The 13411-nt window shown below is 45.7% G+C and overlaps 1 protein-coding gene across 2 annotated transcripts in view; it reads right to left on the reverse strand.

Annotated features, from left to right (window-relative positions):
* The window catches only part of LOC122541977 (brain-specific angiogenesis inhibitor 1-associated protein 2-like protein 2), a 66307-nt gene that overhangs the window by 26546 nt on the left and 26350 nt on the right, over positions 1–13411 (reverse strand). For both annotated transcript variants that reach the window (XM_043679272.1, XM_043679273.1), the window contains exons 5-7: positions 11923–11994; positions 10190–10306; positions 3569–3715 (exon numbers count right to left, since the gene is read on the reverse strand). In XM_043679272.1, the coding sequence (XP_043535207.1) occupies positions 3569–3715; positions 10190–10306; positions 11923–11994 (336 nt within the window). The remainder of the gene's footprint in view (positions 1–3568; positions 3716–10189; positions 10307–11922; positions 11995–13411) is intronic.

The following is a 13411-nucleotide window of genomic DNA, read 5'->3' on the forward strand; positions in this document are numbered from 1 at the left end:
CGAAGAAAAAGCCTTTGGGAAGGCTATGCATATCTCCATCCAATATGAATCAACACTCAAACACATGACAACAGGTGGAAAATACCTTGGGGGGGCCAATATCTTAATAGATGACCGAGTGGGATATTGATCCCAACAAACCAGATCACTTCATTCACTCAGAGGATGCAAGCATCCATGGTTAGGCCAGCATTTTTGGTCTATCTCCTAACTACCCTTCAGTAGATGCTGATGAGCTGTCTTCCTGAGTGGTTTGCTGGGACATATCAAGAGCTGAAAATGTGTTGCTGGAAAAGCGCAGCAGGTCAGGCAGCATCCAGGGAACAGGAGAATCGACGTTTCGGGCATAAGCCCTTCTACAGGAACCCGAAACCCGGGCTTATGCCCGAAATGTTGATTCTCCTGTTCCCTGGCTGCTGCCTGACCTGCTGCGCTTTTCCAGCAACACATTTTCAGCTCTGATCTCCAGCATCTGCAGACCTCACTTTCTCCTGCGACATATCAAGAGGCAAGCAGAGAGCGTTCCATCCTGACTTGGGCCTTCAGGATGGTGGACAGACTTTGGGTGGACCTGTCCATCAAATTCCCTGTCCTGTCAATGATTACAGTCACTTGACTGATTCCTTGCCCTGTTCTAATGAGTTCAGCTTACATGGCCACCAAAAGGGACAATCAAAACTCTACCCTGGGAAATGACGTCATGGGGAAATCACCCTCCAATCTGCCAATTATCATACCATTACTGTGGAAGAGGGCCGTGGGCTCACTCTGTCAGAGATGTTTCCAGTAGATGGGAGGCTGGTGTGTACGCTCCATCCTGGCACTTTGGCGTGGAGGTATCAGTCACATTCCTGTCGGTCTGGAGTCACGAGTAAGGCCAGGCTGGTATGAAAGCCTGATTTCCCCACACACCCAGGGTACCACTTGTGAACTAAATGGATGTTTGGGGCAATTTATATCTGCGAGGATGCGGTGGGGTGGGGTAGGGAGGGATGGTCTAGATGTTCAGAGGGTTAATCTAGATTCAATGGGCCGAATAGTGTCTATCTGCTTTGTAGGGATTCTATGAGGAGACAGGGTGGTTAAGGTGGCATTTGGCACGCTTGTGGCCTGGATCGATCAGAATATCGAGTACAGGATTTGGGTTATCAAATGATGGCTGTACAAGACATTGGTAAGGCCACATTTTGAGAACTGCAAAATTCTGGTCACCCTGCTATAGAAAAGATGTTATTAAACTTGAAAGCATGCAAAAACATTGACAAGGATGTTACGAGACTGAAAGGTTTGAGTTATAAGGAGAGGCGTAGGCTGAGGGGTGTAGATTAGACTAGTTACAGTGTGGAAACAGGCCCTTCGGCCCAACAAGTCCACACTGACCTGCCGAAGCGCAACCCACCCATACCCCTACATTTACCCCTTCACCTAACACTATGGGCAATTTAGCATGGCCAATTTACCTAACCTGCACATTTTTGGACTGTGGGAGGAAACCGGAGCACCCGAGGAAACCCATGCAGACACAGGGAGAATGTGCAAACTCCACACAGTCAGTCACCTGAGGTGGGTGACCATATTGAGGTTTATAAAATCATGACGGTCTTAAATAAGGTGATTAGCCAAGGTCCTTTCCTCAGATAAGGGTCTCCAAAAGTAGAGGGCATACGTTTAAGGTGAGAGGGGTAAGATTTAAAGGGGACCTGAGGGGTTCCATTTTCATGCAGAGGGTGGTGCGTGTATAGAACGAGCTGTCAGAGGTGATAGAGATGGGTACAGTTACAACATTTAAAAGACATTTGGACAGGTACATGGAGAGGAAAGGTTTACAGGGATATGGGCCAAATGCAGGCAAATGGGGCCAGTTCAGTTTGGGAAATCCGGTTGGCATGGACGAGTTGGGCCAAAGGATCTCTTTCTGTGCTGTATGATTCTGTTGTGCATGGAAAATCGTGTCTCACTAACTTGATTGAGTTTTTTGAGGAAGTGATGAAGAGGATTGATGAAGGCAGAGCAGTGGATGTGGTCAATATGGACTTCACTAAGGTCATAGAGTCATAGAGATGTACAGCACAGAAACAGACCCTTCGATCCAACCCGTCCATGCCGGCCGGATATCCCAACCTAAACTAGTCCCTCCTGCTCGCATCCGGCCCATATCCCTCCAAACCCTTCCTATTCATATACCCATCCAGATGTCTTTTAAATGTTGCAATTGTACCAGCCTCCACCACTTCCTCTGGCAGCTCATTGCATACATGTACCACCCTGTGTGTGAAAAAGGTGCCCCTTAGGTCCCTTTTATATCTTTCCTCTCTCACCCTAAACCTGTGCCATTTGGTTCTGGACTCCTCCACTCCAGGGAAGAGACTTTGTCTATTTATCCTGTCCGTGATCCTCATGATTTTATAAACCTCTATAAGTTGCTGATCTTTGAGGGGCCCTATTCTCTCCCTAGTTACTCTTTTGTCCTAAATGTATTTGTGAAACACCTTTGGATTCTCCATACTCTATTTGCCAAAGCTACCTCATGCTTGCTCTCCTGATTTCCCTCTTAAGTATACTCCTCATGCCTTTATACTCTTCTAAGGATTCATTCCATCTATCTCATCTTCACCTGACATATGCTTCCTTCTTTTTCTTAACCAAACCCTCAATTTCTTTCGTCATCCAGCATTCCCTACACCTACCAGTCTTTCCTTTCACCCTGACAGAAATATACAGTATGTGGACTCTCGTTATCTCATTTCTAAAGGCTTCCCATTTTCCAGCTGTCCCATTACCTGCGAACATCTGCCTTCAATCAGCTTTTGAAAGTTCTTGCCCAACATCATCAAAATTAGCCTTCCTCCAATTTAGAACTTCATCTCTTGAATCTGGTCTATCCTCTTCCATCACTCTTTTAAAACTAATAGAATTATGGTCACTGGCCCCCAAGTACTCCCCCACTGACACCTCAGTCAGTGCCCTGCCTTACTTGCCAAGAGTAGGTCAGGTTTTGCACCTTCTTTAGTGTTTGACAAGGTTAGATCACACAGAATACAGAGGTAACTAGCTGTTTGAATACATAATTAAGTGGTGGTGGTGCGTCGCTTTTCAGACTGGAGACCTCCCAACCCCCTCATAACCCTGCATTTCCCATGGCTAACCCAGACATCCCTGGATACCACGGAGCAATTTAGCACAGCCAATGCACTTAACCTGCATACCTTTGAACTGTGGGAGGACACCAGAGCACCTGGAGGGAAAACCACACAGACACACGGAGATTGTGTAAACTCCATGCACATAGTCACCCAAGGGTGGAATCAAACCAAGGTCCCTAGTACTGTAAGGCAGCAGTGCTAATCGCTGAGCCACCTCATGGATTAGTAGTTGAGAATGATCAGGTCAGCCCATGATCTCACTGAAAGGCACAGCAGACTCTATGGGCCGAATGGCTTACTTCAATTCCTTACGTCTTATGAGCTGTCAGCTGCAGGCCTTCATTCCCAGTGCTGAGTATTTTGGAGTGGTTTGGATCCTAGGAAAGGTCTTCAAACTCAGGGGATGATGGGGTGTCAGTGCCTACCTTGTTGTAAAAGCTGAGAAACTGGGACGACAGGTGGAAGTGTTTTTCAGCCAGAAACCGATAGCGACGTCTCTCCTCAGCCAAGGCCTGCTTGTAACTGTTGCGGAGAAATAAATCCAGACTGGACTCCAGGTTGTAGATCCTCTCCTGAAACAGATCATGAACAGACATGAATATGAGGAAACAGGAGAGAAGGGCTCTGGGTGAATGGGGGTTGCAGATTGTCCCAGGAACTACTTCTGCTTAGGGTTATGTCAGACTTTGTGTCGCTTTCTGTTCTGAGGAAGGGAGACCGGACCCGAAACGTCAATTTGGATTTCTCTCCCCGGGTGCTGGCAAACTTGCTGAGCTTTTCCAGCAACCTCTGTTTTTGTTTCTGTGATGATGCTGCCTCTTAAACAAAGTTACGTTGTCCTTGGGTTTTTTGTTGAGATTGTGGTGCTGGAAAAGCACAGCAGGTCAGGCAGCATCCGAGGAGCAGGAGAATCGAGGTTTCGGGCATGTGCCCTTCATCAGGGATTGTGTACAGAGCAGTCATAATACAGAATTACCAAGAGGGCTGGCTTGGAAGGGTTTCAAGGCCAATTTGATTATAACTAACAGATACTGCCTCAGGAAAAAATCTTTCAAGTTTAAAAAAAACACTTGTAGAAAGAAAGAGGAGTGGCTGGTTTCCTCACCTCAGCTTTTCTCTGGTTTGGCTTGGTTTTGGTTTGGTTTTAGCCATTAGTCTGGCCATTCAGGGCTGCTAATGAGTTATGAAGCTGCTGGATCCCAAAAAGCAGGTCCATGCTGACCCTCCCTCCCTCTAACATCACTCCTGGAAGACCCTGTGTTTGATTGTTCCTTTTGTGCCAACGAGAGTTTATGGGCATTGTTGCAAGCATTGGGAACAGAATCATTAATTGGGGATATTCTGCTGGGGTTTCGGATAAGTTAAATTATTTTGTATTCTGTTCTCTTTTGGTTGGGTTTCTTTCAGTAATTTTGCAAATAAATTCTGTATTGTTCAAAACTGAATGGTTGGGCCAGCTGCATCACTCCCGGAATATCCACTCTACACCTGCTTAAAACAACTAGAAAAGTTAGGGTCTGGGCTACTTTCTTGAAATATTTTGAGGGGGCCTGGCCTGGTCCATAACATTCTCCTACAACGCGGGTTGATGAAACGCGATTTGGTTTTAATGTGATTTGTGAATTGCGGGCCTTTATTTTCTGTAAAGCGAACTCCCGTTTGCTGTTACGCGATTCCCATCCCTGGCACCAGCTGAACGGCAAATACAGTAAATATTCATAAGCAATTATAAAAGAGTTTTAGCCTCATACTTACAACCTTACAAGATCACATGGATAATTTAGAATTCGTAAGTTAAGATATTGGTAAACTGAAAACAGAGGTTGTTTCTCTGATAATATATTGTACTCTAAGATACTTTTACTGATTGGAAAATCCTTACGTGGGCTGGGGGGACATTTCAATAAGGTTCCCAATGTATAGTTGATAAAGTTGACTAAGCTCCTTTTACAATCTGACGAGAAGAGGTTTTACACTTGTAAAGGTGGCTCAGTGATTCGCAATGCTGCCTCACAACACCAGTGACCCCGGTTCAATCCCAGCCTTGGGGGAATGTGTGACATTTGTACATTCTCTATGTGTCTTTGTAGGTTTCCTCCCACAGTCCAAAGATGCGCAGGTTGGATGGATTGGCCATGCTAAACTTCTCATAGTGTGCAGGCAGGGCGGGTTAGCCATGGGAAATATAGGGTAGGGGTGTGGGTCTGGGTGGGATGCTCTTTGGAAGGTTGTTGTGGACTTGATGGGTTGAATGTTGGGATTTTGTGAATATGTTTGGGTAGGTTTACCTTGCAGGAGGTGAAGATAATAATGCCACAAACGTTTTCATGTGGACATCATTGACAAGGTCAGCATTTGACAAACTATAGCCAAATGTCAGCCAGGGATATGAAGGAATAGAGAGATATCATGGGAGGATGACATTAGACCACATCATAGATATCTATTTATTCCTTTCTTCCTCTGTTAAACTGTTTCACTAGATTTACTTCAATGTATTTGTTTTCAACTGAAATAAGTTCTGATTCTGTAGCCTCCCTCACCCCTCCCACCTCCAAACAAATGAAATTTATTTTCTTTTCTGTCTTTTGCAGCTGTGCCTTAATGTTGGTGATGATCACGGCGAGAGGTGAGAACTCTCTTTTACTCTCCTTTGCTTTCCCTTTTCCAGCTCTTCGCATCGATTATCACCAAGTCATCCCCTTTTTCCTGAGGGATCGACAAATTTATATTCTGTTGCTCCGCACAGCCCCTCCCTCACTGAGGCGTCCGCATTTTCAAAACGTGACTTGCTTCTCTCTCTCTGTCCCTGGTCCACACTCACGCCCAGGCCTTCTTGCCAGTTTCTGAATGAAGTTTTTTCTTGGGAGTGCTGAGCTTGGTTTTTTTTTGCTGCTTCCAGAGACATTGCTCTCTTTCCCTGACAGTAACCGTGCTTCCACTGCTAACTGACTGTGTCTTGTTAAAATGGCAATGCTCTTAAAGTGGAAAACTCACTTGCTTCAATTGTTTTGTTTTCTTCTGGGTTTTAGCGAGTTTTGAGAAGATTTGTAGCTCAGGTTGAGGTTCTGGATGTAGGTTTGCTCGCTGAGCTGGATGGTTTATTTCCAGACATTTCGTCACCCTACTAGGTAACATCTTCAGTGGGACTCCGGGTGAAGCACTGTTGATAATTCCTGCTTTCTATTTATATGTTTGGGTTTCTTTGGTTTGGTGATGTCATTTCCTGTGGTGACATCATTTCCAGTTCTTTTTTTCAGGGGATGGTAGATGGAGTCTAACTCAATATGTTTGTTGATCTATCACCCTCTGAGAAACAGAACCGGAAATGACATCACCACAGGAAATGATGTCACCACAGGAATTGACATCACCAAACCAAAGCAACCCAAACAGAGGCCCACTGAAAATGTTACCTAGTAGGGTGACGAAATATCTGGAAATGAACCTTCCAGCTCAGCGAACAAACCTACATCCATTTCCTTCTGGGTCTTTTGGGGATTTTTTTCATGACAAGAGTCAGTGAGGTACTGTTGCAACCATGTGATATTATCCCTGCTGACCATTCCTCATGTTTTGTGCTATTTACCATCTCCAGCAGTATGTGGTACTGGCGGTAGGTAGTCTGAGGTTGTTTCCCTGTCACCAATCATCCTTTACCCTTGCTTTACCTTGGGTCTACCTATCATTATTTTTTTTTAATTCATCCACAGGATGCGTGTGTCACAGGCTGGGCTAGTATTTATTACTCCATCCTGAATCACCCATAAAAATCAAACACATCGCTGTGCATCTGGAGTCACATGTAGAATGGCAATTTCCTTCTCTAAAGGGAACTACTGAACTAGATGGTGTTTTCCTGATCATCATAAATCAGCTTACGAGGAGAGATTGAGTCTAATCGTATTGGAACTTAGAAGGGTGAAGGGGCTTCGGATTGGTTTCACAGGTCGGTGCAACAGGGCCGAAGGGCCTACACTGCCCTGTAATGTTCTATGTTCCAGTTCATGGTCATCATTAGACAGTGTGTGTGGAGTTTGCACATTCTTCCTGTATCTGCATGGGTTTCCTCCCACAATCCAAAGATGTACAGGTTAAGGGTGAATTGGCCAGGCTAAATTGCCCCATAGTATCCAGGGATGTGTCGGTTAGCTGCATTAGTCAGGGGCAAATGTAGAGTAATGGGGCAGGGGAATAGGTCTGGGTAGGTTACTCTTCCGAGGGTAAGTGTGGACTTGGTGGGCCGAAGGGCCAGTTTCCACACTGGAGAAATTCTATGTTTCTTAATTAAAGTTTTTTTTTAACTGAATTCAAATCCCACCATCTGCTCTGATAAGATTCAAACTCGGCCCCCCGGGACACGACCTGAGTCTCTGAGTTAACAGCCCAGTGATAAGACCACTGGAGTTTTTTTTTTAACTGAATTCAAATCCCACCATCTGCTCTGATAAGATTCAAACTCGGCCCCCCCGGACACGACCTGAGTCTCTGAGTTAACAGCCCAGTGATAAGACCACTGGGCCCTCACCTCCTCTGATAGCAGATACTTCACTAGAAAGTATTGACAGATGATGCATTGCATAGTAACAATGAATGCAACTAATTTCAGTCAGGCATAGCAACCAGGACTTTAGGAGCTGGTGCAGATACATCTGCTCCCTCTGAAAGCTGTAGTAGAACTCCTTGACCCTACTTACAGACTGTGGGCGACATCAGTAGAATGGGTGGAGCCAATGTGAACCCCTTCAGAACTCTACAGGATGATTTGGCATGGATAGGTTAGATTAGATTCCCTACAGTGTGGAAACAAGCCCTTCGGCCCAACAACCCCACACCAACCCTCCGAAGAGCAACTCAGCCAGACCCATTCCCCTACACCTAACACTACGGGCAATTTAGCATGGTCGATTAACCTAAACTGCACATCTTTGGATTGTGGGAGGAAACCGGAGCACCTGGAAGAAACCCACACAGACACGGGGAGAATGTGCAAACTCCACACAGACAGTTGCTCGAGGCAGGAATTGAACCTGGGTCCCTGGCGCTGTGAGGCAGCAGTACTAACCACTGAGCCACCGTGCCACCTAAACTGCACATCCTTGAATTGTGGGAGGAAACTTCAGAACTATAACTTTAAACAACAATCATTACCCAACAGTTCTGCAGACAAGTTGATGGGAAGAATACTAGCTCTAGAGTGGCACAGTGCTTCAGTGGGGAGCACTGCAGCCTCCCAGCGCCAGGGACCCGGGTTTGATTCCAGCTTCGGGTGACTATCTGTGTGGAGTTTGTACATTCTCCCCATGTCTGTGAGGGTTTCCACTGGGTGCTCCGGTTTCCTCCCACAATCCAAAGATGTGCAGGTCAGGTGGATTATCCATGCCAAATCATCCTGTAGAGTCCAGGGATGTAGAGGTTAGGTGATATAGTCAAGGTAAACACAGGGTTAAGCAGATGAAGTGGGGTGCTCTTCAGAGGATCATTGCAGACCTGACGGGCCAAATGGCCTCTTGCTGCACTGTCGGGATTCCATGATCCTTTTTGTTAATTTATTCAGCTAAGTCCATTCATTAACTCAACTCATTGAGTCAGGGTTGCTTCCCTTGTCTCTGTCCAACTCATGCTCAAATTTTCTGGGGTTCGTCACAATGGGTTTAAGCTTTGTCAGCTGTTTGGGTTGAAGACTCTTGAGCAATGTAATGATAGATGCCTCAACATCCAGTTTTTAGGGACAAATCACCTTACGCAGTATTACCCTATACCTGTTGATAAAATTCCACTGACAAAATTGGGCGAGTCAATTGGCAGACCTTAGCCAAACATCAATAAATTAATCAACAATCTCAAAATCAGTGATCGATTCTCCAGATTAGCTCAGCTCCTTTCAGAATAGTGCGCAAATAAGCTCCAACAGCCCTGACAAAGAAGGATAAGCAAACTGCTGAAACACACAAAGGACCTCAAATCCCACTGCTACACAAAAGGCAGTGCAGCCCAGGTCAACAATACTGTCCTGAAAGGCTTCACATAAATGCAAGTAGTTGTTGTTACAAGACCTACAATGCTGTCTTGAAAGGTTTTGACTCTGTGTTCTACAATCTGTTCCCCCGGACGCACACTGAGACAGACATCGACTGCACCTGGGGGACCATCAACTCGGGGAACAATAGACTGGGTTATTTGTTCAATGATAATCACACTCCACCAGAACCTGCCCGCAAACTCATTGTGTTATCAAGTATATTCAAACTGCATTGGATGAAATATACGTTGTAGGCTTTGGAGATGTTGCAGAAGAGGTTTACCAGGATGCTGCCTGGATTAGAGGGTATGAGCTCTAAGGAGAGGCTAGAAAAACTCAGGTTGTTTTCTCTGGACTGGCAGAAGCTGAGGGCAGAAAATGTGTTGCTGGAAATGCGCAGCAGGTCAGGCAGCATCCAAGGAACAGGAGAATCGATGTTTCGGGCATAAGCCCTTCCTCAGGAAGGAAGCTGAGGGCAGACTTGATAGAAGTCTATAAAATTATGAGATGCACAGATAGGGGTTGATGGTTAGAATCTTTTTCCCAGAGTTGAAATATCTAAAACTAGGGGGCAAGCATTTAAGTGAGAGGGTGAAAGTTTAAAGTAGATGTGAGGGGCAAGTATTTTACATAGAGGGCGGTAGGTGTCTGGAATGTGCTGCCAGGAGTGGTGATGGGGGCAGATACAATAGGGGCATTTAAGGGGCTTTTAGATAAGCTCATGAATATGCAAGGAATGGAGGGATATGGACCTAGGGCTGGCAGAAGGGATTAGTTTAATTTGGTGCAACATTGTCAGCCGAAGGGCCTGTTCCTGTCCCATGTTGTTCTATGTTCTTCATAGTTCTTAATGCTATAACATAGAGAGAAGTTAGAAAATTAATATGAGATCTTCACTGTTGTTACAACCCAGCAATCCCTCAGAAACATTAACTGTGCAAGTTCATCCTGTTGACTTTTGCCCTACATACTGTCTCGAAAACATGACGTTTATCAGAACATACACTATTGTTCGCTCAGTCACCTGTATGTCCCTGGTCTGTGAGCTCCTCATTCTGTCCAATCGCTGGAGCTCAGCATTCGCCCCACTCAGAACCTCAATCCGGTTCCTATGTTCCATTTCAAATCGATGTTTGCTTTCCTACAGAGAACAAGAAGAACCATTTGTCATTTTTGCTCACAGAACTGGATTGTTCCAGCAGCAAAATGGTAGAGTCTACGGCAGACATTTTCACGTAAAGGGTTGCCCCCAGGAGTAAACCCTGCATCCCCTACGATCTGGACTTTGTCATTGGCGGGAACATGCGGTTGAATAAAGTTGTTTAATTAAGTATTTGGGGCACATATAAGGAGTCGAAGAGTTTGGTGCTGGAAAAGCACAGCCAGTCAGGCAGCATCCGAGGAGCAGGAGAATCGATGTTTCAGGCATCAGCTCCTGATGAAGGGCTTATGCCCGAAATGTCAATTCTCCTGCTCCTCGGATGCTGCCTGACCGGCTTTTCCAGCACCACACTCTTCGACTCTGATCTTTAGCATCTGCAGCCCTCACTGTCTCCACAAAAAAGGACAGAGTTGCACCCATGACTGTGTAGAACCAACACTCAAAAGCAAATTTTATTTTGTTTCCTTTCTGAGACTTTTGTTTGGTTTGAGTGCCCCCTTAAGGGGATGTCACCTCTCTGTTTCATTTAATTCCATTTGACTGATTTATTCAAAATGAGTGGTGTGATCTTTAGGGGGCTGTCACTTGCTTATTTTGTTTTACAGATGAGGATCATTTTCCTTGGGACAGAGGAGACTGAGGGAGATTGAGGTCTCCAAAGCAATGAGGGGCTTAATGGATAGAGTGGGCAGGGAAGACCTCGAGAGGCGAGGTCATCATCCGAGGGGCCAATAGGGGCACGGTAACTCATTGGGGGTGGCACGGTGGCTCAGTGGTTAGCACTGCTGCCTCAAAGCACCAGGGACCCAGGTTCAATTCCAGCCTCGGGTGACTGTCTGTGTGGAGTTTGCACATTCTTCCCTGCTTGGGTTTCCTCTGAGTGCTCCAGTTTCCCACCACAGTCAAAAGTTGTACAAGTTAAGGTGGATTGGGCAGGCTATATTGTCCATAGTGTTCAGGGATGTGTGGGTTAGGTGCATTAGTCAGGGAAAGTGTAGAGTATTAGGATAGAGGAATGGTTCTGGGTGGGATACTCTTCAGAGGGTTGGTGTGGACTGGTTGGACCAAATGGCCTGTTTCTACACTGTAGGGATTCTATGATAAAGGTGATCAGTGGAAGGATTAACGGGGACATGAGGATAAACATCTTCACCTCAAGGCTGGAGGTGTCTGAAGTTCACCACCCAGTTCAGTGGTTGAGGTGACCATCTGAAGCCCTCCAACCTGCAGGGCTATGGACCTAATGTTGAAAATTGGAATTAAAATGGGCAGACTGTCCATTCACCTAACACAGACATGATGGGCCAAAGGGCCTCTTGCTGTGCTGTAACTTTCTGTGGTTCTATGGCTTATCCAGACCTCTAGCCATTGAGAGTTAAGCTTCAGAAAACTGAATCCTAACATTAAAACCGTACGACAGTCAAAAGCAAAGACTCCTTTCCGGACAAAACTCCCCAAAACACGGTATTCCGTGTCTTCGCCTTGATCCATAAGAGTTGAAGTTTGGGGTGAGATCAGCCAGCACTCCTACACAGCTGGCACAGTCCCCACAGTGAAAGACTCTTAAATGCAGGAGGTCTCTCACAGTTACTCACACTTATATACTTCATGTCCAACTGTGTATTACGGTCCATTTCCCGAAGGAGATCATCATTGAACCTCCGAAACTGTGAAAGTAAACATTATATGTTAGAACACTGAGCCAGTTGTGAAGCTCAAACGTCAACAGTATTGGAGCATTGCATACAGGATGTCGCATGACTCAATGATCCTTCAAAAATGGCATTTGGTTAAAAAACTTCACAGAATTGAATGAATAGCGTAAATAATGAGTGCCTTTCTTTTAAACATGTAATCATGGGATGTGGCTGGGTCTGCATTTATTGCCAATTCCTAATCACAGTTAAGAGTCAGCCACATTGCTCTGGGTCTGGAGGCACATGTAGGCCACAGGTAAGGTTTCCTTCCCCACTGAATCATAGAATCCCTACAGTACAGATTCAGCCCACTGAGTCTGCACCAACCCTCCAAAGAGCATCCCTCCCAGACACAGAACCCCACCCTATCCCTCTAGCCCTGCATTTCCCATGGCTAATCCACCTAGCCTGCACATCACTGGACAATGCAGGATAATTTAGCATGGCCAATCCACCAAACCTGCTCATCTTTGGATTGTGGGAGGGATCCGGAGTACCAGGAGGAAACCCACGCAGACACAGGGAGAATGCACAAACTCCACACTGACAGTCACCTGAGGCTGGAATTGAACCCTAGCACTGTTTAAGTCTGGGCAGATTGGCTGATCACTCAGATAGAGAGATGGGTGTAGGCACATAGATAAACAGATAATTTCAGAGTTGCCATGACAATATGAAGAATTGATATCGATATGAAAATTCAGCATATAGGTTGGTGAAGACCTTCAAAGAATCATAGAGGTGTACGGCACAGAAACAGACCGTGCCGTACACCTCTATGGTCTAAATCGCCCATGCCGACCAGATATCCTAAATTAATCTAGTCCCATTTGCCAGCACTTGGCCAATAACGCTCTAAACCCTTCCTATTCACATATCCATCCAGATGCATTTTAAATGTTGTAACTGTACCAGCCTCCACCACTTCCTCTGGCAGCTCATTCCATACACGCACCACACTTTGTGAAAAAGTTGCCCCTTAAGTCCCTTTCAAATCTTTCCCCTCTCACCGTAAACCTATGCCCTCTGGTTCTGGACTCCACCACCCCAGGGAAAAAGACTGTCTATTCACCCTATCCATGCTCCTCATGATTTTATAAACATCTATCAGGTCACCCCTCAGCCTCTGACGCTCCAGGGAAAACAGCCCCAGGATATTCAGCCTCTCCCTATAGCTCAAACACTCCAACCCTGGTAACATCCTTGTAAATCTTTACTGAGCCCTTTCAAGTTTCACAACATTCTTTTGTTGGATGGAGACTAAAATTGCACGCATTATTCCAACAATGGCCTAACCAATGTCCTGTACAGCTGCAACATGACCTCCTAACTCCTATAGTCGAGAGTGTGGTGCTGGAAAAGCACAGCAGGTCAGGCATAATCCAAG

This window comes from Chiloscyllium plagiosum, chromosome 39 (assembly GCF_004010195.1).
Source record: "Chiloscyllium plagiosum isolate BGI_BamShark_2017 chromosome 39, ASM401019v2, whole genome shotgun sequence".
NCBI lineage: Eukaryota > Metazoa > Chordata > Chondrichthyes > Orectolobiformes > Hemiscylliidae > Chiloscyllium > Chiloscyllium plagiosum.